The 23,812-nt window shown below is 43.8% G+C and overlaps 1 protein-coding gene across 1 annotated transcript in view; it reads left to right on the top strand.

Moving 5' to 3' along the window:
* The window catches only part of LOC127112147 (uncharacterized), a 105,529-nt gene that overhangs the window by 5,760 nt on the left and 75,957 nt on the right, over positions 1-23,812 (top strand). The window contains exons 9-22 of the mRNA XM_051046270.1: positions 101-275; positions 2,063-2,384; positions 3,078-3,265; positions 3,736-3,821; positions 3,963-4,166; positions 4,801-5,001; positions 5,637-5,840; positions 6,254-6,676; positions 7,631-7,805; positions 7,922-8,287; positions 8,564-8,641; positions 8,758-9,155; positions 9,569-9,991; positions 12,350-12,547. Coding sequence (XP_050902227.1) covers positions 101-275; positions 2,063-2,384; positions 3,078-3,265; positions 3,736-3,821; positions 3,963-4,166; positions 4,801-5,001; positions 5,637-5,840; positions 6,254-6,676; positions 7,631-7,805; positions 7,922-8,287; positions 8,564-8,641; positions 8,758-9,155; positions 9,569-9,991; positions 12,350-12,547 — 3,441 coding nt within the window. The remainder of the gene's footprint in view (positions 1-100; positions 276-2,062; positions 2,385-3,077; positions 3,266-3,735; positions 3,822-3,962; positions 4,167-4,800; positions 5,002-5,636; positions 5,841-6,253; positions 6,677-7,630; positions 7,806-7,921; positions 8,288-8,563; positions 8,642-8,757; positions 9,156-9,568; positions 9,992-12,349; positions 12,548-23,812) is intronic.

The following is a 23,812-nucleotide window of genomic DNA, read 5'->3' as shown; positions in this document are numbered from 1 at the left end:
GATTTTTCTATTTCAGTGCTGTGAATTTCTATGTGGTTATATTCATTTGTTTGATTTTGATGTTGAACTTATGGAAATCTAAACCATTTTGACTTTCAAGAACCCTAATGGCTCAACGTCAACAACGCGCCGCACCATTTGTGTTTACTCTGCAACTCGAACTCGATCTGAAACATGGCGTTTATCGCCATAACAACCATAGCAAGAAATGGACAAGAATCATCGCTGACGACGATTTCCGATTTCCACCGGATACCAAAACAGAGGTGCTACGGGTAATGATTTTTTTCGCCATAACTTTATTTCTTTTATTAGAGTTTAATTTTTTCTTTTACTGAGATCAGTTTTGTCACTGTTTTGTGTTTTTATTTTCCATTTGGATATGTATTGAAAAAATGGCGTCGGATGCGCAAGGATCATCCAAAACTCTCCATTCTTTTGAGTGGACCATCTCGCTTGGCAGATGAGATGCTAGGGTCGGGAGGCACTCCCGGCGGTGTTCCTCTTGCGGCTCTCGGGTGTTTCTCTTGTGGCTCCCGACGGCGTTCCTCTTGCTGCTCTCGAAGGTGTTTCTCTTGTGGCTCCCGACGGTGTTCCTCTTGCTGCTCCTATCAGTGTTTCTCTTGCGGCTCCCGACGGCGTTACTCCTCCTCCCAACGGCTTTCCTCTTGTGGCTCCCGTCGGTGTTCCTCCTCCTCCCGACGACATTCGTCCTCCTCCTCCCGACGGCAGTCCTCTTACGGCTCCCGACGGGGTTCCTCCTCCTCCTCCTCCCAATGATCTTCCTCTTGTGGCTTCCGATGATCTTCATCTCAGGTATGTCTATACCTTTTCCATTTTTCTATTTCAGTGCTGTGAATTTCTTTGTGGTTATATTCATTTGTTTGATTTAGATGTTGAACCTATGGAAATCTAAACCTCTTTGACTTTCAACAACCCTAATGGCTCAACGTCAACAACGCGCCGCACCATTTGTGTTTACTCCGCAACTCGAACTCGATCTGAAACGTGGCGTTTATCGCCATAACAGCCATAGCAAGAAATGGACAAGAATCATCGCTGACGAGGATTTCCGATTTCCACCAGATACCAAAACAGAGGTGCTACGAGTAATGATTTTTGATCGCCATAACTTTATATCTTTTATTAGAGTTTAATTTTTGCTTTTACTGAGATCAGTTTTGTCACTGTTTTGTGTTTTTATTTTCCATTTTGATATGTATAGCAAAAATGGTGTCGGATGCGCAAGGATGATCCAAAACTCTCCGTTCTTTTGAGTGGACCATCTCGCTTGGCGGATGAAATGCTAGGGTTGGGAGGCACTCCCTGCGGTGTTCCTCTTGCGGCTCTCGAAGGTGTTTCTCTTGTGGCTCCCGACGTCGTTCCTCTTGCTGCTCTCGAAGGTGTTTCTCTTGTGGCTCCCGACGGCGTTCCTCTTGCTGCTCCTGACATTGTTTCTCCTGCGGCTCCCAACGGCGTTACTCCTCCTCCCAACGGCTTTTCTCTTGTGGCTCCCGTCGGTGTTCCTCCTCCTCCCGACGACATTCGTAGTCCTCCTCCCGACGGCAGTCCTCTTACGGCTCCCGACGGGGTTCCTCCTCCTCCTCCTCCCAATGATCTTCCTCTTGTGGCTTCCGATGATCTTCATCTCAGGTATGTCTATACCTTTTCCATTTTTCTATTTCAGTGCTGTGAATTTCTTTGTGGTTATATTCATTTGTTTGATTTTGATGTTTAACCTATGGAAATCTAAACCTCTTTGACTTTCAAGAACCTTAATGGCTTAACGTCAACAACGCGCCGCACCATTTGTGTTTACTCCGCAACTCGAACTCGATCTGAAACATGGCGTTTATCGCCATAACAGCCATAGCAAGAAATGGACAAGAATCATCGCTGACGAGGATTTCCGATTTCCCCTGGATACCAAAACAGAGGTGCTACGGGTAATGATTTTTTATCGCCATAACTTTATTTCTTTTATTAGAGTTTAATTTTTGGTTTTACTGAGATCAGTTTTGTCACTGTTTTGTTTTTTTATTTTCCATTTGGATATGTATAGCAAAAATGGTGTCGGATGCGTAAGGATGATCCAAAACTCTCCATTCTTTTGATTGGACCATCTCGCTTGGCGGATGAAATGCTAGGGTTGGGAGGCACTCCCTGCGGTATTCCTCTTGCGGCTCTCGAAGGTGTTTCTCTTGTTGCTTCCGACGATGTTCCTCTTGCTGCTCTCGAAGGTGTTTCTCTTGTGGCTCCCGACGACGTTCCTCTTGCTGCTCTTGTCAGTGTTTCTCTTGCGGCTCCCGACGGTGTTACTCCTCCTCCCAACGGCTTTCCTCTTGTGGCTACCGTTGGTGTTCCTCCTCCTCCCGACGACATTCGTCCTCCTCCTCCCGACGGCAGTCCTCTTACGGCTCCCGACGGGGTTCCTCCTCCTCCTCCTCCCAATGAATTTCCTCTTGTGGCTTCCGATGATCTTCATCTCAGGTATGTCTATACCTTTTCCATTTTGCTATTTTAGTGCTGTGAATTTCTTTTTGGTTATATTCATTTGTTTGATTTGGATGTTGAACCTATGGAAATCTAAACCTCTTTGACTTTCAAGAACCCTAATGGCTCAACGTCAACAACGCGCCGCACCATTTGTGTTTACTCCGCAACTCGAACTCGATCTGAAACGTGGCGTTTATCGTCATAACAGCCATATCAAGAAATGGACAAGAATCATCGCTGACGAGGATTTTTGATTTCCACCGGATACCAAAACAGAGGTGCTACGGGTAATGTTTTATTATCGCCATAACGTCATTTCTTTTATTAGAGTTTAATTTTTGCTTTTACTGAGATCAGGTTTGTCACTGTTTTGTGTTTTTATTTTCCATTTTGATATGTATAGCAAAAATGGCGTCGGATGCGCAAGGATAATCCAAAACTCTCCATTCTTTTGAGTGGACCATCTCGCTTGGCGGATGAAATGCTAGGGTTGGGAGGCACTCCCGGCGGTGTTCCTCTTGCGGCTCTCGAAGGTGTTTCTCTTGTGGCTCCCGACGGTGTTCCTCTTGTTGCTCTCGAAGGTGTTTCTCTTGTGGCTCCCGACGGAGTTCCTCTTGCTACTCCTGTTAGTCTTTTTCTTGCGGCTCCCAACGGCGTTACTCCTCCTCCCAACGGCTTTCCTCTTGTGGCTCCCGTCGGTGTTCCTCCTCCTCCCGACGACATTCGTCCTCCTCTTCCCGAAGGCAGTCCTCTTACGACTCCCGACGGGGTTCCTCCTCCTCCTCCTCCCAATGATCTTCCTCTTGTGGCTCCGATGATCTTCATCTCAGGTATGTCTATACCTTTTCCATTTTGCTATTTCAGTGCTGTGAATTTCTTTGTGGTTATATTAATTTGTTTGATTTTGATGTTTAACCTATGGAAATCTAAACCTCTTTGACTTTCAAGAACCCTAATGGCTTAACGTCAACAACGCGCCGCACCATTTGTGTTTACTCCGCAACTCGAACTCGATCTAAAACGTGGCGTTTATCGCCATAACAGCCATAGCAAGAAATGGACAAGAATCATCGCTGACGAGGATTTCCGATTTCCACCGGATACCAAAATAGAGGTGCTACGGGTAATGATTTTTGATTGCCATAACTTTATTTCTTTCATTAGAGTTTAATTTTTGCTTTTACTGAGATCAGTTTTGTCACTGTTTTGTGTTTTTATTTTCCATTTGGATATGTATAGCAAAAATGGCGTCGGATGCGCAAGGATGATCCAAAACTCTCCATTCTTTTGAGTGGACCACCTCGCTTGGCGAATGAAATGCTAAGGTTGGGAGGCACTCCCTGTGGTGTTCCTCTTGAGGCTATCGAAGGTGTTTCTCTTGTGGCTCCCGACGGCGTTCCTCTTGCTGCTCTCGAAGGTATTTCTCTTGTGGCTCCCGACGGCGTTCCTCTTGCTGCTTCTGCCAGTGTTTCTCTTGCGGCTCTCGACGGCGTTACTCCTCCTACCAACGACTTTCCTCTTGTGGCTCCCGTCGGTGTTCCTCCTCCTCCCGACGACATTCGTCCTCCTCCTCCCGACGGCAGTCCTCTTACGGCTCCCGACGGGGTTCCTCCTCCTCATCCTCCTCCCAATGATCTTCCTCTTGTGGCTTCCGATGATCTTCATCTCAGGTATGTCTATACCTTTTCCATTGTGCTATTTCAGTGCTGTGAATTTCTTTGTGGTTATATTCATTTGTTTGATTTGATGTTGAACTATGAAAATCTAAACCTCTTTGACTTTCAAGAACCCTAATGGCTCAACGTCAACAACGCGCCGCACCATTTGTGTTTACTCCGCAACTCGAACTCGATCTGAGACATGGCGTTTATCGCCATAACATCCATAGCAAGAAATGGACAAGAATCATCGCTGACGAGGATTTCCGATTTCCAGCGGATACCAAAACAGAGGTGCTATGGGTAATGTTTTTTTATCGCCATAACTTCATTTCTTTTATTAGAGTTTAATTTTTGCTTTTACTGTGATCAGGTTTGTCACTGTTTTGTGTTTTTATTTTCCATTTTGATATGTATAGTAAAAATGGCGTCGGATGCGCAAGGATGATCCAAAACTCTTCATTCTTTTCAGTGGACCATCTCGCTTGGCGGATGAAATGCTAGGGTTGGGAGGCAATCCAGGCGGTGTTCGTCTTGCGACTCTCGAAGGTGTTTCTCTTGTGGCTCCCGACGGCGTTCCTCTTGTTGCTCTCGAAGGTGTTTCTCTTGTGGCTCCCGACGGCGTTCCTCTTGTTGCTCCTGTCAGTGTTTCTCTTGCGGCTCCCGACGACGTTACTCCTCCTCCCAACGGATTTCCTATTGTGGCTCCCGTCGGTGTTTCTCCTCCTCCCAACGACATTCGTCCTCCTCTTCCCGACGGCAGTCATCTTACGACTCCCGACGGGGTTCCTCCTCCTCCTCCTCCCAATGATCTTCCTCTTGTGGCTTCCGATGATCTTCATCTCAGGTATGTCTATACCTTTTCCATTTTGTTATTTCAGTGTTGTGAATTTCTTTGTGGTTATATTCATTTGTTTGATTTTGATGTTGAACCTATGGAAATCTAAATCTCTTTGACTTTCAAGAACCCTAATGGCTCAACGTCAACAACGCGCCGCACCATTTGTGTTTACCCCGCAACTCGAACTCGATCTGTAACATGGCGTTTATCGCCATAACAGCCTAGCAAAAAATGGACAAGAATCATCGTTGACGAGGATTTCCGAATTCCACCGGATACCAAAACAGAGGTGCTCCGGGTAATTATTTTTTATCGCCATAACTTTATTTCTTTTATTAGAGTTTACTTTTTGCTTTTACTGAGATCAGTTTTGTCACTGTTTTGTGTTTTTATTTTCCATTTGGATATGTATAGCAAAAATGGCGTCGGATGCGCAACGATGATCCAAAACTCTCCATTCTTTTGAGTGGACCACCTCGCTTGGCGGATGAAATGCTAGGGTTGGGAGGCACTCCATGCGGTGTTCCTCTTGAGGCTCTCGAAGGTGTTTCTCTTGTGGCTCTCGACGGCGTTCCTCTTGCTGCTCTCGAAGGTGTTTCTCTTGTGGCTCCCGACGGTGTTCCTCTTGCTACTCCTGTCAGTGTTTCTCTTGCGGCTCGCGACGGTGTTACTCCTCCTCCCAACGGCTTTCCTCTTGTGGCTCCCGTCGGTGTTCCTCCTCCTCCCGACGACATTCGTCCTCTTCCTCCCGACGGCAGTCCTCTTACGGCTCCCGACGGGGTTCCTCCTCCTCCTCCTCCTCCCAATGATCTTCCTCTTGTGGATTCCGATGATCTTCATCTCAGGTATGTCTATACCTTTTCCATTGTGCTATTTCAGTGCTGTGAATTTCTTTGTGGTTATATTCATTTGTTTGATTTGGATGTTGAACTATGGAAATCTAAACCTCTTTGACTTTCAAGAACCCTAATGGCTCAACGTCAACAACGCGCCGCACCATTTTTGTTTACTCCGCAACTCGAACTCGATCTGAAACGTGGCGTTTATCGCCATAACAGCCATAGCAAGAAATGGACAAGAATCATCACTGACGAGGATTTCTGATTTCCAGCGGATACCAAAACAGAGGTGCTATGGGTAATGTTTTTTTATCGCCATAACTTCATTTCTTTTATTAGAGTTTAATTTTTGCTTTTACTGAGATCAGGTTCGTCACTGTTTTGTGTTTTTATTTTCCATTTTGATATGTATAGCAAAGATGGCGTCGGATGCGCAAGGATGATCCAAAACTCTTCATTCTTTTCAGTGGACCATCTCGCTTGGCGGATGAAATGCTAGGGTTGGGAGGCACTCCCGGCAGTGTTCGTCTTGCGACTCTCGAAGGTGTTTCTCTTATGGCTCCCGACGACGTTCCTCTTGTTGCTCTCGAAGGTGTTTCTCTTGTGGCTCCCGACGGAGTTCCTCTTGCTGCTCCTGTCAGTGTTTCTCTTACGGCTCCCAACGGTGTTACTCCTCCTCCCAACGGATTTCCTATTGTGGCTCCCGTCGGTGTTTCTCCTCCTCCCGACGACATTCGTCCTCCTCTTCCCGACGGCAGTCCTCTTACGACTCCCGACGGGGTTCCTCCTCCTCCTCCTCCCAATGATCTTCCTCTTGTGGCTTCCGATGATCTTCATCTCAGGTATGTCTATACCTTTTCCATTTTGTTATTTCAGTGTTGTGAATTTCTTTGTGGTTATATTCATTTGTTTGATTTTGATGTTGAACCTATGGAAATCTAAACCTCTTTGACTTTCAAGAACCCTAATGGCTCAACGTCAACAACGCGCCGCACCATTTGTGTTTACTCCGCAACTCAAACTCGATCTGAAACATGGCGTTTATCGCCATAATAACCATAGCAAGAAATGGACAAGAATCATCGCTGTAGAGGATTTCCGATTTCCACTGGATACCAAAACAGAGGTGCTACGGGTAATGATTTTTTATCGCCATAACTTTATTTCTTTTATTAGAGTTTAATTTTTGCTTTTACTGAGATCCGTTTTGTCACTGTTTTGTGTTTTTATTTTCCATTTGGATATGTATAGCAAAAATGGCATCGGATGCGCAAGGATGATCCAAAACTCTCCATTCTTTTGAGTGGACCATCTCGCTTGGCGGATGAAATGCTAGGGTTGGGAGGTACTCCCTGCGGTGTTCCTCTTGCATCTCTCGAAGGTGTTTCTCTTGTGGCTCCCGACGGCGTTCCTCTTGCTGCTCTCGAAGGTGTTTCTCTTGTGGCTCCCGACGGCGTTCCTCTTGCTACTCCTGTCAGTGTTTCTCTTGCGGCTCCCGACGGCGTTACTCCTCCTCCCAATGGCTTTCCTCTTGTGGCTCCCGTCGGTGTTCCTCCTCCTCCCGACGACATTCGTCCTTCTCCTCCCGACGGCAGTCCTCTTACGGCTCCCGACGGGGTTCCTCCTCCTCCTCCTCCCAATGATCTTTCTCTTGTGGCTTCCGATGATCTTCATCTCAGGTATGTCTATACCTTTTCCATTTTGCTATTTCATTGCTGTGAATTTCTTTGTGGTTATATTCATTTGTTTGATTTGGATGTTGAACTATGGAAATCTAAACCTCTTTGACTTTCAAGAACCCTAATGGCTCAACGTCAACAACGCGCCGCACCATTTGTGTTTACTCCGCAACTCGAACTCGATCTGAAACATGGCGTTTATCGCCATAATAACCATATCAAGAAATGGACAAGAATCATCGCTGACGAGGATTTCCGATTTCCACTGGATACCAAAACAGAGGTGCTACGGGTAATGTTTTTTTATCACCATAACTTCATTTCTTTTATTAGAGTTTAATTTTTGCTTTTACTGAGATCAGGTTTGTCACTGTTTTGTGTTTTTATTTTCCATTTGGATATCTATAGCAAAAATGGCGTCGGATGCGCAAGGATGATCCAAAACTCTCCATTCTTTTGAATGGACCATCTCGCTTGGCGGATGAAATGCTAGGGTTGGGAGGTACTCCCTGCGGTGTTCCTCTTGCGGCTCTCGAAGGTGTTTCTCTTATGGCTCCCGACGACGTTCCTCTTGCTGCTCTCGAAGGTGTTTCTCTTGTGGCTCCCGACGGCATTCCTCTTGCTACTCCTGTCAGTGTTTCTCTTGCGGCTCCCGACGACATTACTCCTCCTCCCAATGGCTTTCCTCTTGTGGCTCCCGTCGGTGTTCCTCCTCCTCCTGACGATATTCGTCCTCCTCCTCCCGACGGCAGTCCTCTTACGGCTCCCGACGGGGTTCCTCCTCCTCCTCCTCCCAATGATCTTTCTCTTGTGGCTTCCGATGATCTTCAACTCAGGTATGTCTATACCTTTTCCATTTTGCTATTTCATTGCTGTGAATTTCTTTGTGGTTATATTCATTTGTTTGATTTGGATGTTGAACTTATGGAAATCTAAACATCTTTGACTTTCAAGAACCCTAATGGCTCAACGTCAACAACGCGCCGCACCATTTGTGTTTACTCCGCAACTCGAACTCGATCTGTAACATGGCGTTTATCGCCATAACAGCCTAGCAAAAAATGGACAAGAATCATCGTTGACGAGGATTTCCGAATTCCACCGGATACCAAAACAGAGGTGCTCCGGGTAATTATTTTTTATCGCCATAACTTTATTTCTTTTATTAGAGTTTACTTTTTGCTTTTACTGAGATCAGTTTTGTCACTGTTTTGTGTTTTTATTTTCCATTTGGATATGTATAGCAAAAATGGCGTCGGATGCGCAACGATGATCCAAAACTCTCCATTCTTTTGAGTGGACCACCTCGCTTGGCGGATGAAATGCTAGGGTTGGGAGGCACTCCATGCGGTGTTCCTCTTGAGGCTCTCGAAGGTGTTTCTCTTGTGGCTCCCGACGGCGTTCCTCTCGAAGGTCTTTCTCTTGTGGCTCCCGACGGTGTTCCTCTTGCTACTCCTGTCAGTGTTTCTCTTGCGGCTCCCGACGGCGTTACTCCTCCTCCCAACGGCTTTCCTCTTGTGGCTCTCGTCGGTGTTCCTCCTCCTCCCGACGACAGTCCTCTTACGGCTTCCGACGGGGTTCCTCCTCCTCCTCCTCCTCCCAATGATCTTCCTCTTGTGGATTCCGATGATCTTCATCTCAGGTATGTCTATACCTTTTCCATTGTGCTATTTCAGTGCTGTGAATTTCTTTGTGGTTATATTCATTTGTTTGATTTGGATGTTGAACTATGGAAATCTAAACCTCTTTGACTTTCAAGAACCCTAATGGCTCAACGTCAACAACGCGCCCCACCATTTTTGTTTACTCCGCAACTCGAACTCGATCTGAAACGTGGCGTTTATCGCCATAACAGCCATAGCAAGAAATGGACAAGAATCATCGCTGACGAGGATTTCTGATTTCTAGCGGATACCAAAACAGAGGTGCTATGGGTAATGTTTTTTTATCGCCATAACTTCATTTCTTTTATTAGAGTTTAATATTTGCTTTTACTGAGATCAGGTTCGTCACTGTTTTGTGTTTTTATTTTCCATTTTGATATGTATAGCAAAGATGGCGTCGGATGCGCAAGGATGATCCAAAACTCTTCATTCTTTTCAGTGGACCATCTCGCTTGGCGGATGAAATGCTAGGGTTGGGAGGCACTCCCGGCGGTGTTCGTCTTGCGACTCTCGAAGGTGTTTCTCTTATGGCTCCCGACGACGTTCCTCTTGTTGCTCTCGAAGGTGTTTCTCTTGTGGCTCCCGACGGAGTTCCTCTTGCTGCTCCTGTCAGTGTTTCTCTTACGGCTCCCAACGGTGTTACTCCTCCTCCCAACGGATTTCCTATTGTGGCTCCCGTCGGTGTTTCTCCTCCTCCCGACGACATTCGTCCTCCTCTTCCCGACGGCAGTCCTCTTACGACTCCCGACGGGGTTCCTCCTCCTCCTCCTCCCAATGATCTTCCTCTTGTGGCTTCCGATGATCTTCATCTCAGGTATGTCTATACCTTTTCCATTTTGTTATTTCAGTGTTGTGAATTTCTTTGTGGTTATATTCATTTGTTTGATTTTGATGTTGAACCTATGGAAATCTAAACCTCTTTGACTTTCAAGAACCCTAATGGCTCAACGTCAACAACGCGCCGCACCATTTGTGTTTACTCCGCAACTCAAACTCGATCTGAAACATGGCGTTTATCGCCATAATAACCATAGCAAGAAATGGACAAGAATCATCGCTGTAGAGGATTTCCGATTTCCACTGGATACCAAAACAGAGGTGCTACGGGTAATGATTTTTTATCGCCATAACTTTATTTCTTTTATTAGAGTTTAATTTTTGCTTTTACTGAGATCCGTTTTGTCACTGTTTTGTGTTTTTATTTTCCATTTGGATATGTATAGCAAAAATGGCATCGGATGCGCAAGGATGATCCAAAACTCTCCATTCTTTTGAGTGGACCATCTCGCTTGGCGGATGAAATGCTAGGGTTGGGAGGTACTCCCTGCGGTGTTCCTCTTGCGGCTCTCGAAGGTGTTTCTCTTGTGGCTCCCGACGGCGTTCCTCTTGCTGCTCTCGAAGGTGTTTCTCTTGTGGCTCCCGACGGCGTTCCTCTTGCTACTCCTGTCAGGGTTTCTCTTGCGGCTCCCGACGGCGTTACTCCTCCTCCCAATGGCTTTCCTCTTGTGGCTCCCGTCGGTGTTCCTCCTCCTCCCGACGACATTCGTCCTTCTCCTCCCGACGGCAGTCCTCTTACGGCTCCCGACGGGGTTCCTCCTCCTCCTCCTCCCAATGATCTTTCTCTTGTGGCTTCCGATGATCTTCATCTCAGGTATGTCTATACCTTTTCCATTTTGCTATTTCATTGCTGTGAATTTCTTTGTGGTTATATTCATTTGTTTGATTTGGATGTTGAACCTATGGAAATCTAAACCTCTTTGACTTTCAAGAACCCTAATGGCTCAACGTCAACAACGCGCCGCACCATTTGTGTTTACTCCGCAACTCGAACTCGATCTGAAACATGGCGTTTATCGCCATAACAGCCATAGCAAGAAATGGACAAGAATCATTGCTAACGAGGATTTCCGATTTCCACCTGATACCAAAACAGAGGTGCTACGGGTAATGTTTTTTTATCACCATAACTTCATTTCTTTTATTAGAGTTTAATTTTTGCTTTTACTGAGATCAGGTTTGTCACTGTTTTGTGTTTTTATTTTCCATTTGGATATGTATAGCAAAAATGGCGTCGGATGCGCAAGGATGATCCAAAACTCTCCATTCTTTTGAGTGGACCATCTCGCTTGGCGGATGAAATGCTAGGGTTGGGAGGTACTCCCTGCGGTGTTCCTCTTGCGGCTCTCGAAGGTGTTTCTCTTGTGGCTCCCGACGGCGTTCCTCTTGCTGCTCTCGAAGGTGTTTCTCTTGTGGCTCCCGACGGCATTCCTCTTGCTACTCCTGTCAGTGTTTCTCTTGCGGCTCCCGACGGCATTACTCCTCCTCCCAATGGCTTTCCTCTTGTGGCTCCCGTCAGTGTTCCTCCTCCTCCTGACGATATTCGTCCTCCTCCTCCCGACGGCAGTCCTCTTACGGCTCCCGACGGGGTTCCTCCTCCTCCTCCTCCCAATGATCTTTCTCTTGTGGCTTCCGATGATCTTCAACTCAGGTATGTCTATACCTTTTCCATTTTGCTATTTCATTGCTGTGAATTTCTTTGTGGTTATATTCATTTGTTTGATTTGGATGTTGAACCTATGGAAATCTAAACCTCTTTGACTTTCAAGAACCCTAATGGCTCAACGTCAACAACGCGCCGCACCATTTGTGTTTACTCCGCAACTCGAACTCGAACTGAAACATGGCGTTTATCGCCATAACAGCCATAGCAAGAAATGGACAAGAATCATCGCTAACGAGGATTTCCGATTTCCACCTGATACCAAAACAGAGGTGCTACGGGTAATGTTTTTTTATCACCATAACTTCATTTCTTTTATTAGAGTTTAATTTTTGCTTTTACTGAGATCAGGTTTGTCACTGTTTTGTGTTTTTATTTTCCATTTTGATATGTATAGCAAAAATGGCGTCGGATGCGCAAGGATGATCCAAAACTCTCCATTCTTTTGAGTGGACCATCTCGCTTGGCGGATGAAATGCTAGGATTGGGAGGCACCCCCGGCGGTGTTCGTCTTGTGACTCTCGAAGGTGTTTCTCTTGTGGATCCCGGCGGTGTTCGTCTTGTGACTCTCGAAGGTGTTTCTCTTATGGCTCCCGACGGCGTTCCTCTTGTTGTTCTCGAAGGTGTTTCTCTTGTGGCTCCCGACGGCGTTCCTCTTGCTGCTCCTGTCAGTGTTTCTCTTGCGGCTCCCGACGGCGTTACTCCTCCTCCAAACGGATTTCCTCTTGTGGCTCCCGTCGGTGTTCCTCCTCCTCCCGACGACATTCGTCCTCCTCCTACCGACGACAGTCCTCTTACAGCTCCCGACGGGGTTCCTCCTCCTCCTCCCAATGATCTTCCTCTTGTGGCTTCCGATGATCTTCATCTCAGGTATGTCTATACTGTGTGAGACTTAGTTTCGCCGGATGGCGAATATGTTACTATGAGGAGTTTAGCATCATGACGTTGGATAAGCGCGACTCAAGCCGTGGTTCCTGTTTGAGATTTGGTTTCGCCGGATGGCGAAGATGTTACTCTGAGGAGTTTAGCATCATGACGTTGGATCAGCGCGACTCAAGCCGTGGTTACTGTTTGAGGATTGGTTTCACCGCATGGTGAAGATGTTACTCCGAGGAGTTGAGCATCATGACGCTGGATCAGTGCGACTCATGCCGTGGTTACCGTTTGAGATTTGGTTTCACCGGAATGTGAAGATGTTACTCTGAGGAGTTTAGCATCATGATGTTGGATCAACGCGACTCAAGCCGTGGTTACCGTTTGAGATTTGGTTTCGCCGGATGGCGAAGATGTTACTCTTAGGAGTTTAGCATCGTGACGTTGGATCAACGGTATTCCCCAGTAGTGCAATACTGGAGGAGATTTCTGTCGTGCGAGATGGAAGTTGGAAGATGTTATTCTGAGGAGTTTAGCATCATGACGTCAGATCAACAATGTTCCCCAGTAGCGCGATATTGGAGGAAAATTTTCCGTCGGGCGGAGATGGAAATGAAGATCAGAGAACGTTACGCGATCAGCGCGAAAGTCGGGGTTCAAATGCGGTGATCGGGGATCATCCGCACAAATCAAAATTTCTGGGGCTCAAGAAAGAAAAGAAAAAAAAATCAATCAAAAAGTTTCGGGGTTCAAGAAAAACAAAAAAAAATCAAATATGTTGTGGGGTTCAAGAAAAGAAAAAAGATAATAATCCCCAACGGAGCGCAAATTGTTCGTCTGTTCTTGGTATTCAACCACTCTTCACGTAGGAGATATGGTGTTGACCGAAAGGTGCGACCTCGTGTGTACCACGTAGGAGATATGGTGTTGAAAAGGATCATTCCTCCTCAGAACGATCGTCGGGGCAAGTGGACACCCAATTATGAAGGTTCATTCGTGGTCAAGAAGGTTTTCTTTGGCGGAGCCTTGTTCTTGACGACCATGGATGGCGAGGATTTTCCATCCCCTGTAAATGCAGACGCAGTTAAAAAATACTTCGTATAAGAGACCCGTTGGACGAAAATAATAAAATAGTCCAGGCAAAAGAGGGCATCCCGGCGAACCAAGGAAAAAATGAAAAGGTTCAGGCAAAAATTAGGGATAAAAAAGAAAATAACTGTACACCCGGCAAGTCGAAAACCCCCCAAGGGCGGCTTGGGCAAAAAAGGGTATCCCGGTGGACTGAAAACCCGAAAGGGCGGTCCAGGAAAAAGAAGGATTGAAACGAACAACTGCGTCTGGCATGACCGTTTGTGCTTTGATTAAGACACATGGATAATTCCCGGCAGAGATCGGTCGAAAGCGTCTTGTTCAGAAGGCAGAAAGTGCAGAGAGTCTTGAGGACATATGGGGTGTAACCGAGTTGGAACTCGATGAGATCACAGTTTCTTATTGCCATTAGGATAGATTTTCCTTTTGTGCGCAATTACCTCTTTTCAGGGATTGCTTCCCGTGTATTGCTCAGTCGCGAGCCACCTTTTTCAACCAATAAAATGCATGTTCAGTCAAATAATTTTGTTTTTGTTTTCATTACCGCTTTGATTGCAAAAACATCCGTTTATTTTGATAAAGAATCTTTACATTTTAAGACATGGAGATCCCTTCCAATGCATGTTCATAAGATTGAAAACCTCAAATCTTATTTGGAAGGTTGAGTGACCCAGGTGTTGAAATTTTGGCACGCCTGGGGCACGTTTTTATCTAACGATCTCTTTTGCAGGTGCTGTTAGATATTTTCACTCACTTGCAGGTTGTGATGTGAAGCTTTTGACAAAAGATCCCCGTGGAGTCCAATCAGGGACAAAGGATTGAAGAATGGTGAAAAAACGGCGAAAGACGTGCGACGATCCTGGATGTTTAATCAAGAAGACTCTTCAAAGTATGAGGATTGGAGAGTTAGCCCGAATCTGAGGAGATAGATTGTCTCGGAGTAAAGAGAAGTCGAGAATACAAGGTGATGAATCAGAAGAGACCAGATGAGTTTGGGAGCTCTCAAAATTGTGAAGTTGACATTGTGGTTAGATGGAGATGCCTGTGTTCGACGAGTCGACAGGTGTTCCATGTTAAATATTCCGTATCTCCCCAGCAGGTTCGAGATCGATATTTCCCCAGCAAGTCTGATGGTTACTGTTTCCCCAACGGAGGTGTACGTTGGAGGTTTCTTCCCCAGCAAAGTCCCCAAGCGGAACGGGTTCAGCGGAGGTCATCCCTGGTGAGGGTTGTCCTTTCCTCAACAGCAGTGCTATTCCCCAGCAGGATGGAGATTGGAGCGATAGCGAGTTCCTCAGCAGAGTTCCTCGAGCTCCCCAGTAGAGTCCCCTGAGGGGGGTACTTTTTATGCATTCATCATTTAGAGCAACATGGCATATTGCATAATTAATTGCGTAGCATTTCCATGGTTATGGAGCATTATGCTAAAAAAAAATCATGCATCAGCATTGCAAGCATAAGCTAGTCTCAAGCCGTGGTTACCGTTTGAGGATTGGTTTAGCTGGTTGGTGAAGATGTTACTCAAGCCGTGGTTACCATTTGAGATTTGGTTTCTCCGGATAGCGAAGATATTACTCTGAGGAGTTTAGCATCATGACGTTGGATCAACGTGACTCAAGCCGTGGTTACCGTTTGAGATTTGGTTTCGCCAGATAGCGAAGATGTTACTCTGAGGAGTTTAGCATCATGACGTTGGATCAACGCGACTCAATCCGTGGTTACCGTTTGAGATTTGGTTTTGCCGGATGGCGAAGATGTTACTCTGAGGAGTTTAGCATCATGACGTTGCATTAGCGCGACTCAAGCCGTGGTTACCGTTTGAGATTTGGTTTCGCCGGATGGCGAAGATGTTACTCTGAGGAGCTTAGCATCATGACGTTGGATCAGCGCGACTCAAGCCGTGGTTACCGTTTGAGATTTGGTTTCGCCGGATGGCGAAGATGTTACTCTGAGGAGTTTAGCATCATGACGTTGGATCAACGCGACTCAAGTCGTGGTTACCGTTTGAGATTTGGTTTCGCCGGATGGCGAAGATCTTACTCTGAGGAGTTTAGCATCATGACGTTGGATCAATGCAACTCAAGTCGTGGTTACCGTTTGAGATTTGGTTTCACCGGATGGCGAAGAAGTTACTCTGAGGAGTTTAGCATCATGACGTTGGATCAACGCGACTCAAGTCGTGGTTACCGTTTGAGATTTGGTTTCGCCGGATGGCGAAGATGTTACTCTGACGAGTTTAGCATCATGACGTTGGATCAACGCGACTCAAGCCGTGGTTACCGTTTGAGATTTGGTTTTGCCGGATGGCGAAGACGTTACTCTGAGGGTTTTAGCATCAGGATGTTGGATCAACGCGACTCAAGCCGTGGTTACCGTTTCAGATTTGGTTTCGCCGGATGGCAAAGATGTTACTCTGAGGAGTTTAGCATCATGATGTTGGATCAGCGCGACTCAAGCCGTGGTTACCGTTTGAGATTTGGTTTCGCCGGCTGGCGAAGATGTTACTCTAAGGAGTTTAGCATCATGACATTGGATCAGCGCGACTCAAAGCGTGGTTACCGTTTGAGGATTGGTTTCACCGGATGGTGAAGATATTACTCCGAGGAGTTGAGCATCATGACGCTGGATCAGCGCGACTCAAGCTGTGGTTACCGTTTGAGATTTGGTTTCGCCGGATGACGAAGATGTTACTCTGAGGAGTTTAGCATCATGACATTGGATCAACGCGACTCAGGCCGTGGTTACCGTTTGAGATTTGGTTTCGCCGGATGGCGAAGATGTTACTCTGAGGAGTTTAGCATCATGACGTTGGATCAGCGCGACTGAAGCCGTGGTTACCGTTTGAGATTTGGTTTCGTCGGATGACGAAGATGTTACTCTGAGGAGTTTAGCATCGTGACATTGGATCAACGGTATTCCCCAGTAGTGTGATACTGGAGGAGATTTCTGTCGTGCAAGATGGAAGTTGGAGGATGTTACTCTGAGGAGTTTAGCATCGTGACGTTGGGTCAACGGTATTCCCCAGTAGTGCGATACTGTAGGAGATTTCTGTCGTGTGAGATGGAAGTTGGAAGATGTTACTCTGAGAAGTTTAGCATCGTGACGTTGGGTCAACAGTATTCCCCAGTAGTGCGATACTGGAGGAGATTTCTGTCGTGCGAGATGGAAGTTGGAAGATGTTATTCTGAGGAGTTTAGCATCATGACGTCAGATCAACTATGTTCCCCAGTAGCGCGATATTGGAGGAAAATTTTCCGTCGGGCGGAGATGGAAATGAAGATCAGAGAATGTTACGCGATCAGCGCGAAAGTCGGGGTTCAAATGCGGTGATCGGGGATCATCCGCGCAAATCAAATATTCTGGGGCTCAAGAAAGAAAAGAAAAAAAATCAATCAAAAAGTTTCGGGGTTCAAGAAAAACAAAAAAAAAATCAAATATGTTGTGGGGTTCAAGAAAAGAAAAAAGATAATAATCCCCAGCGGAGCGCAAATTATTCGTCTGTTCTTGGTATTCAACCACTCTTCACTCTGATCATCTGAAAGCCGAGGCTGTTCATATCGACAGGTTCACAGTGGATTGAATAGGGGCAGCTGTAACACCTCAAAATTTTCCCTCCTCTTCTTGGGACTAGTTAAGCATATTGCATTTCATTTTAGGGCATTAGGCATTTGCATTTTGCATATCATCTGAAAATGAGAAGGTCATCCTCCAAAGTCTTTTCAGAGATAGAGAAGTTGTATGGTTCAAGCCTGAGGGTATTATTGAATTGATGATCAACCATCTGAGGGTTTGCAATGCATTAGGGTTTCAGGTTCCTTTGGATTAGGGTTTTGACCTCTGGTCAACCCTAATCAATGGCATTCTTCCAGCCAGGGCTTTTCAAGGAAGTGAGGCATTCTATTGAGATGAGGATCACATGGTTATCATAAGGAGCTTACAAGAGCTAAGGTTTCATTTCTGAGCCATTTCCCCAAGTGGTAGAGGCTCAAGTTGATCAGTGCATATTCAGGTCATCTGAGGACCATACAAGTCAAATATGCAGTCAACTATGCAAGAGCTGAGGGCTTTAAGGTGGGGAGATGAGTTTCAACACTTCATTCATGTTCAAAAGAGGTTCATTCATCATTACAAACACCTATCTTGAAGATTTTGAAGTCAGGACAAAAGTTTCCAAAAATGGAAAGTGACCTGTAATTGAAAGTTTCCAAAAATGGCAAGTTTTTGGTCCACATTCAACTTGACTTTTCAACATCAAAGAAGCTTCAAATGAATTTTTGGTGAACATGAAAGTTGAAGATCTTTCTCTCCTCATTTCAAAAACTCCAAGACCATGAGCATCTGATGAATGGTTGAGAAGTTATGAACAAATGATTGCAAAGTATGCTTGGAACTTCAAAGTGCCATAACTTTTGATCCAAAACTCCAAATTGAGCCACTCTTTTTGCAACATACTTCTCATGACCTATATTTTCCAAATCAACCCTTGCATTGCATGAAAAAAGTTCATATGACCATGTATCCATTCATGTGCATTTTGGAGGGAAATTCCATAATTCAAATTTGGTGAATCACATGAGTAAAATTCCACTTCCATCATGTTCATGAGTTGATTTTAAATGGATTTGGACCATTGCATGCTACTGTTCACGTAGGAATTAGCCATGCACCCTCATTTTTTCATTTTTTGCAAAACACCTCTTATTTCATTAATTTTAATTAACCAAACTTAATGTGGATTAGCAAAGTCATTAGTGAATCATATATAAGCTAAATCCTAACAGAATTTGCCATAATCACATTTTCTAGATCTAGAATCCATTTTCCCTCTAAAACTCTCTCTCCTTGGATTTCAAAAATTCTCCACACAAACACACATTTTCTTCATAGAATCATGATCATGGAAGAGTTTTGAGTAAGATCCAGTCATAATTCGTGGAAATTGAGCAAGGTTTGAAGCCATTCAAGCACATGAACATGTCAATGGAAGGTTCAAATTAAGCAAGATCTAGGAGGATTCAAGTGTTGTTTCCTATTCAAAGCTTCAAAAGAGGTGTTAGAGAGAAGATCTGGAGCTTGTGGAGGCCTGAACACGTGATTCCATCCACTGCCATTCCAAGTAGGTGGATTTTTGACCTTCATTATTTGCTATTTTATGTACATAATCTTGTAGGTCTCGTTGTGGTGAGAATTCTGATGTGATTAGATTTAATTTTGGTGAGGAAATGAGGAAGATATGATGAGTATAAGTTGTAGCGGTGTATTCGTCGCCATATGATTTATCGATTAAACCATAAGCAAAGCAATACAATGAAGTTTCGAGTCGCCACCGCACTTTTATTTATCCAAAGGACTGGCTAAAAAGCGAACAAAAGCCTAAGAAGTTTTACACGTAGAAAACTAATAAAAGATCAGAGATTCCGGGTAAGGGGTAAGTTACGCAATGGGAAGGTGTTAGGCACCCACTACGTCCTAGGTACTCCTAGGGAGCCCTTTTCACACTTGTTGTAGAAGATTGTTATTTGTTAAGACATATGCATTGTGCAAACATGAGTGAGATGACGAGGAAAGAATGTACAAGTTTTATTGGGTTTGAGCGGATGAACCCGCTGCCTACGTACCTTCCATCAAAGGTAAGGATCAAAACGCCGTAGTTCGGCTAAAAGATTTCCAAAAGTGAGTTGGATTCAATTTTAAACAATAGCACTGAGGCTTTTCATTATCAATGGGAGAATACTCGACCAAAACCAACATCCACCATGCGAGGATAGCTTCGACGTATGAGAGGGGTTAACCCTATTTTCAGTACGGAAGTCTTACTGTCGACTCACTAAAGATAAGGTGAGGTTTACATCAACCACAATGATAATTGAAACCTACGGCTAATGCATGAAAAGATTAATGGACATGGCCAAAACAAGTGAATGAGTGAAGTTAATTGATTGTGATTATGAAAATGAAGTCAAAGTATGATTAAGATTAATTCAAAAGAAGTATTATGAAATGGAGTTTGTGAAAAGAGTCAAGGACTTGAGTCCAGGTTTTTAGTTTGAAAAAAACATGAAGATGTTTGCACAGTGTCTAAGTCAAGTTTAAGATCAAAGTGTGAAAAGGTTCTAGGACACAATGAGGATGAATGAGTGAGGATGGAAAGTAAAGCTTCTCAGGAGGTTCACTTCTTGAGATCATATGAGAAATGATTCAAGGGTGTCCTTTGGAATGGAAAGTAAGTAATGATAAAACAAACAAATGATACCGGATGCCACTCAATGGTCTTACTCCAATCTCACAAACAAAAGCGGATATCGGATACCAATAGCTGGGTTTACACTAATCTCCTAAAACAGAACTGGATATCAGAGGCCACTCAATGGTCTTACACTAATCTCCTTAAAAAGAAAACAATGAAGAAATATGGAAGTCAACTGCCAGCTTGTGGGACTTAGGTTAACTCCACACATGATCATAGGAAAGCAAGTGCCAACTTGTGGGACTTACAATTGCATCCTCTCACAAACAAAGAAAGCAGAACAGGGATGTCAGATGCCAACTTGTGGGACTTACTCTAACACACAGTATGATCCTAGGAAAACAACTGCCAACTTGTGGGACTTACAATTGTATCCTCACATACAAACAAACAAGGCAATAAGCAAAGACAAAATGAGTGGCCAATGTGATGGTCTTATACTCACTTCCATATCATAGGAACAAATGCCAACTCGTGGGACTTACAATTGTCCTCAATGGGTAAACAACAATGATGATGTCAAACAGACAAAAGAGATGCTCATGCATTAATGACAATTGATGGTGATAAATGCATAACATATAGGCAAGCAAATGCACATAGAGCAAGCAATCAGTCCATGAATAGCAAACAGCACACTCTATAGCCAAACAATTGGGGGCTCACACAAGAGGGTTTGACTTTGAAAGTCCACTGTAATGGGTGAAGGTTGCTCTTAACCTGGCCATTGAGGGGCTCAGGTGAAGCAGATGAATAGGAGATGAGGGGTGTGCCTCATTGCTTCTATCTCAAATCAGAGAGAGCATCAAAGAAAGTGTGGGAGTTCAGAAAGTAGGAACTCTCTCCACATTATTGACTCGATTAGATCTTGGGTATTTATCTCAATGCTTCAACCAGGTACTGGGAGCAAAGAGAGGACACACTGAATAGTGGGGGATAGATTGCTTATCCCTACCTTCCACCAATTGCCTTACTTGAAGGACTTTTCCTGCTTAGGACAAATTTAAACAAACACAGGCATTGCCTCTTAAGGAGGACTTCAGACAGTTTGCCCGGTCAAATAACAGACCGGGTCTCCAAACTACATGAAGAAGAAGTAATTATACCTCAAAGCAAATGCTAAAAAGCAAAGCAAGCAAGTTCAAAGAACTTAGGCAACTAAAGTACCTGAAAAAAGTCAAACTCATTAGTAAACAAGTCAACAGTCAAAATCAAAAGAAATGGATAAACAGTCAACCACAGGAGGTCAACTGTGCAAAGCAAGACTCAAGTTACATGAGTCACCTACAAAACAAAAGGTTAGCACAATATAGACAAACAAACATCAATCAAATTGGTATGATCTTGGAAGCACTATGCTCAACCTGAAACAGATAAACTCAACATAAGTCCAAAGGACCACTAGGACTAGCCTAGGGTCAAACATGAAAGAAAAAGTCAAGGCAGCAAGGAAAAGTCAACTCAAAGTCAAAGTCAAACATTTGGGAAGCTAACACACTTGGGGCCACATTCAAATCATGCATCATTATCATTTCATGAACATTTGAAACCAAAACAAGGCAAAGGAAAGCATACAAAAGTCAACAGAATGACTTGCATCAAAAGTCAACTCAAACAATTCCAAAAATTATGAAATAAATCACACTCAATCCTAACATCTAACATGGTAGACATGTAAAATTTCATGGCATTTGGATGAGGGGAAGGCAGTCAAATAAAATCATGAAGTCAAACTAAATTCAAGTAAGCATGGTGAAAGTCAACAAGCATAGGTCAACTTCAAAAAATCATATCAATTTGAAAACAGAAGAGAAATGAATGAGATTAATACCAATGCAAAGCTCAAAGAGTCTAGTTATCACATATGAAATTTCATGGCCATACAATATGATTTGAGAATTTCACAAAGGATTTGGCAAGGCATAGCACAAAAATCAACAAGTGACCAAGCATGGAAGAAAATTCACAATCAAATGGAAAACAGCAAGATTAATTCCAAGAAAATTCATACATCAACTAGACATACAAGGGATCATTCATGCAAAATTTGGGGTCAATTGGATGCAAGGAAGCATGTCAACAAAATTAGGGAAAATGCATGTTCATGTTGTGACACCAAATGTACACTTCAACTTCAAAAAATCATATCCAGCAAACCACAAATGGGAAATCCACAAACTTTATACCAAAATGAAGGTGAACATGTCTAGTTTCATCACAAAAAAATTCAAAGTCATTGGACATAACATGAGTATTTCACAATTGAAAGGGTAAGATGTATCATTCATGCACACATGTTGAGAAAATAATTGCCATAAAAAATCCAGTTAATGAAAAAATGATTAAAAATCACCATTAAATTCTAGACTCATTTGTGATCATGTGTAAAAAATTTCATAATTTTTTGGTGAGAAACGAATGAAAAAATAATTGTTGAAGTTGGATGAAATTGGGTGAAATATGAAACAAACTAGCAAGGCAAGTGGTCAACACAAGTCAAAGGAATGGCAGAGTTGTAAATAACAGCTTCATTTAGTAAAACGACACAGCATAGGCAAGGGAAACGAAATGTTCCCATTGGCTCTCAGCCAATGGAACAGTACATGCGCAAAGCAACAGCCAATGGTTGTTCATTCTTCAGGGTTCAACATACAGTGTTAGGGTTTTGGAAGCAAGGCATCGTGTTTTCATGTCCATGCAAAATTCAAACAGCATACAACAATCATGAGCACAAAACGTGAACACTAACATCATGCATCACTAGCCAACAACAACACAAGCATGAATCGTGAGCTTTTTCTGGGCAGGGCAAGGTTAACAGCAGCAATATTCATTCATCATCCTAAACTTATCATGCAATTCGACCAGAAGTTAACCAACGAAACACATCCAAACATCAATAATCAAATACAGCCTATGAACAACCATTTAACCAACAACCAAAACAACACTTAATCAAGCAAAATCTGGGCAGGGAATAAGCATGAACAAACAGGGCATGAGCTTCAATCATCCTCATGCATTCAAAACTAAATCACCCAGAAATCTAAATTAAATATGGCAATCAATTCAGCAAGGCATAAACATCACAAATCCATAAGTAAAATTCGCAGAAACATGTTGGATAGCAAGCATCGAACACAAATGTCATTGAACATAAAACTCTATTTCCAAATATCTCATGCCACAGCCAATCATTTTAAACCATTCGAAGTTCCTAATGCTCATGAAGTGAAGATCTATGAGGGACAGGCAATAGTTTTAAGAAACAAGAGAGTCGAAAAACCAACCAGATTTTGGAGCAAAGATGGAACAGTGAGGGATTGATGGTAATAGCTTGAAACAGACCCCCTTTATGGTGTATAGTGATGGATTCTTGAAGGTCCTTCGCTCAAACTAGCTGGAAAACAACTGACTCGAACTTTGCCATTGGAAGGGGTTGAAGTAGCAGCAGGGAAATGAAGCCTTCCAGATATGAAATGGTGATTCAAATAGGCCCAAAATGTTGTTCAATTGATGGAACAAACAAACAGCTCGTGGTTCTTCGAAGGATTGGCCTGAATTTTTCCAATTGCCAATTTGCAAGAGATGAGAGAATGTGTATTTTCTGTAGTTTCCAAGTGGTGGCTAGGGTTTAATTCAGCAGAACAAAGCCCTTATATGTGCTGTTTAACAAGCCTTAATAGGATGGTAAACTTGTTTAGCTCAAAAATCACTAATTGCCAACTTTGCTAATTTGCACATAAGTGGGAATGGAGGGTGTAGGCTGGTCGAAATGGGCTTTAGGCATGCTGCAAAAGACCTATTAAAATGCTGTTTGTTGTTTGTTTAAGAGTTGCTAGCATTGTTTTACTTGTGTGACTCCTCTTGCTAAAATACCAAATATGAACATTGCATATGGAAGGTGTAAGCTTGTGGTCGCATGG

Source organism: Lathyrus oleraceus, unplaced genomic scaffold, assembly GCF_024323335.1.
Source record: "Lathyrus oleraceus cultivar Zhongwan6 unplaced genomic scaffold, CAAS_Psat_ZW6_1.0 chrUn0046, whole genome shotgun sequence".
Lineage (NCBI taxonomy): Eukaryota > Viridiplantae > Streptophyta > Magnoliopsida > Fabales > Fabaceae > Lathyrus > Lathyrus oleraceus.
This window is presented reverse-complemented; position numbering and strand designations above follow the sequence as displayed.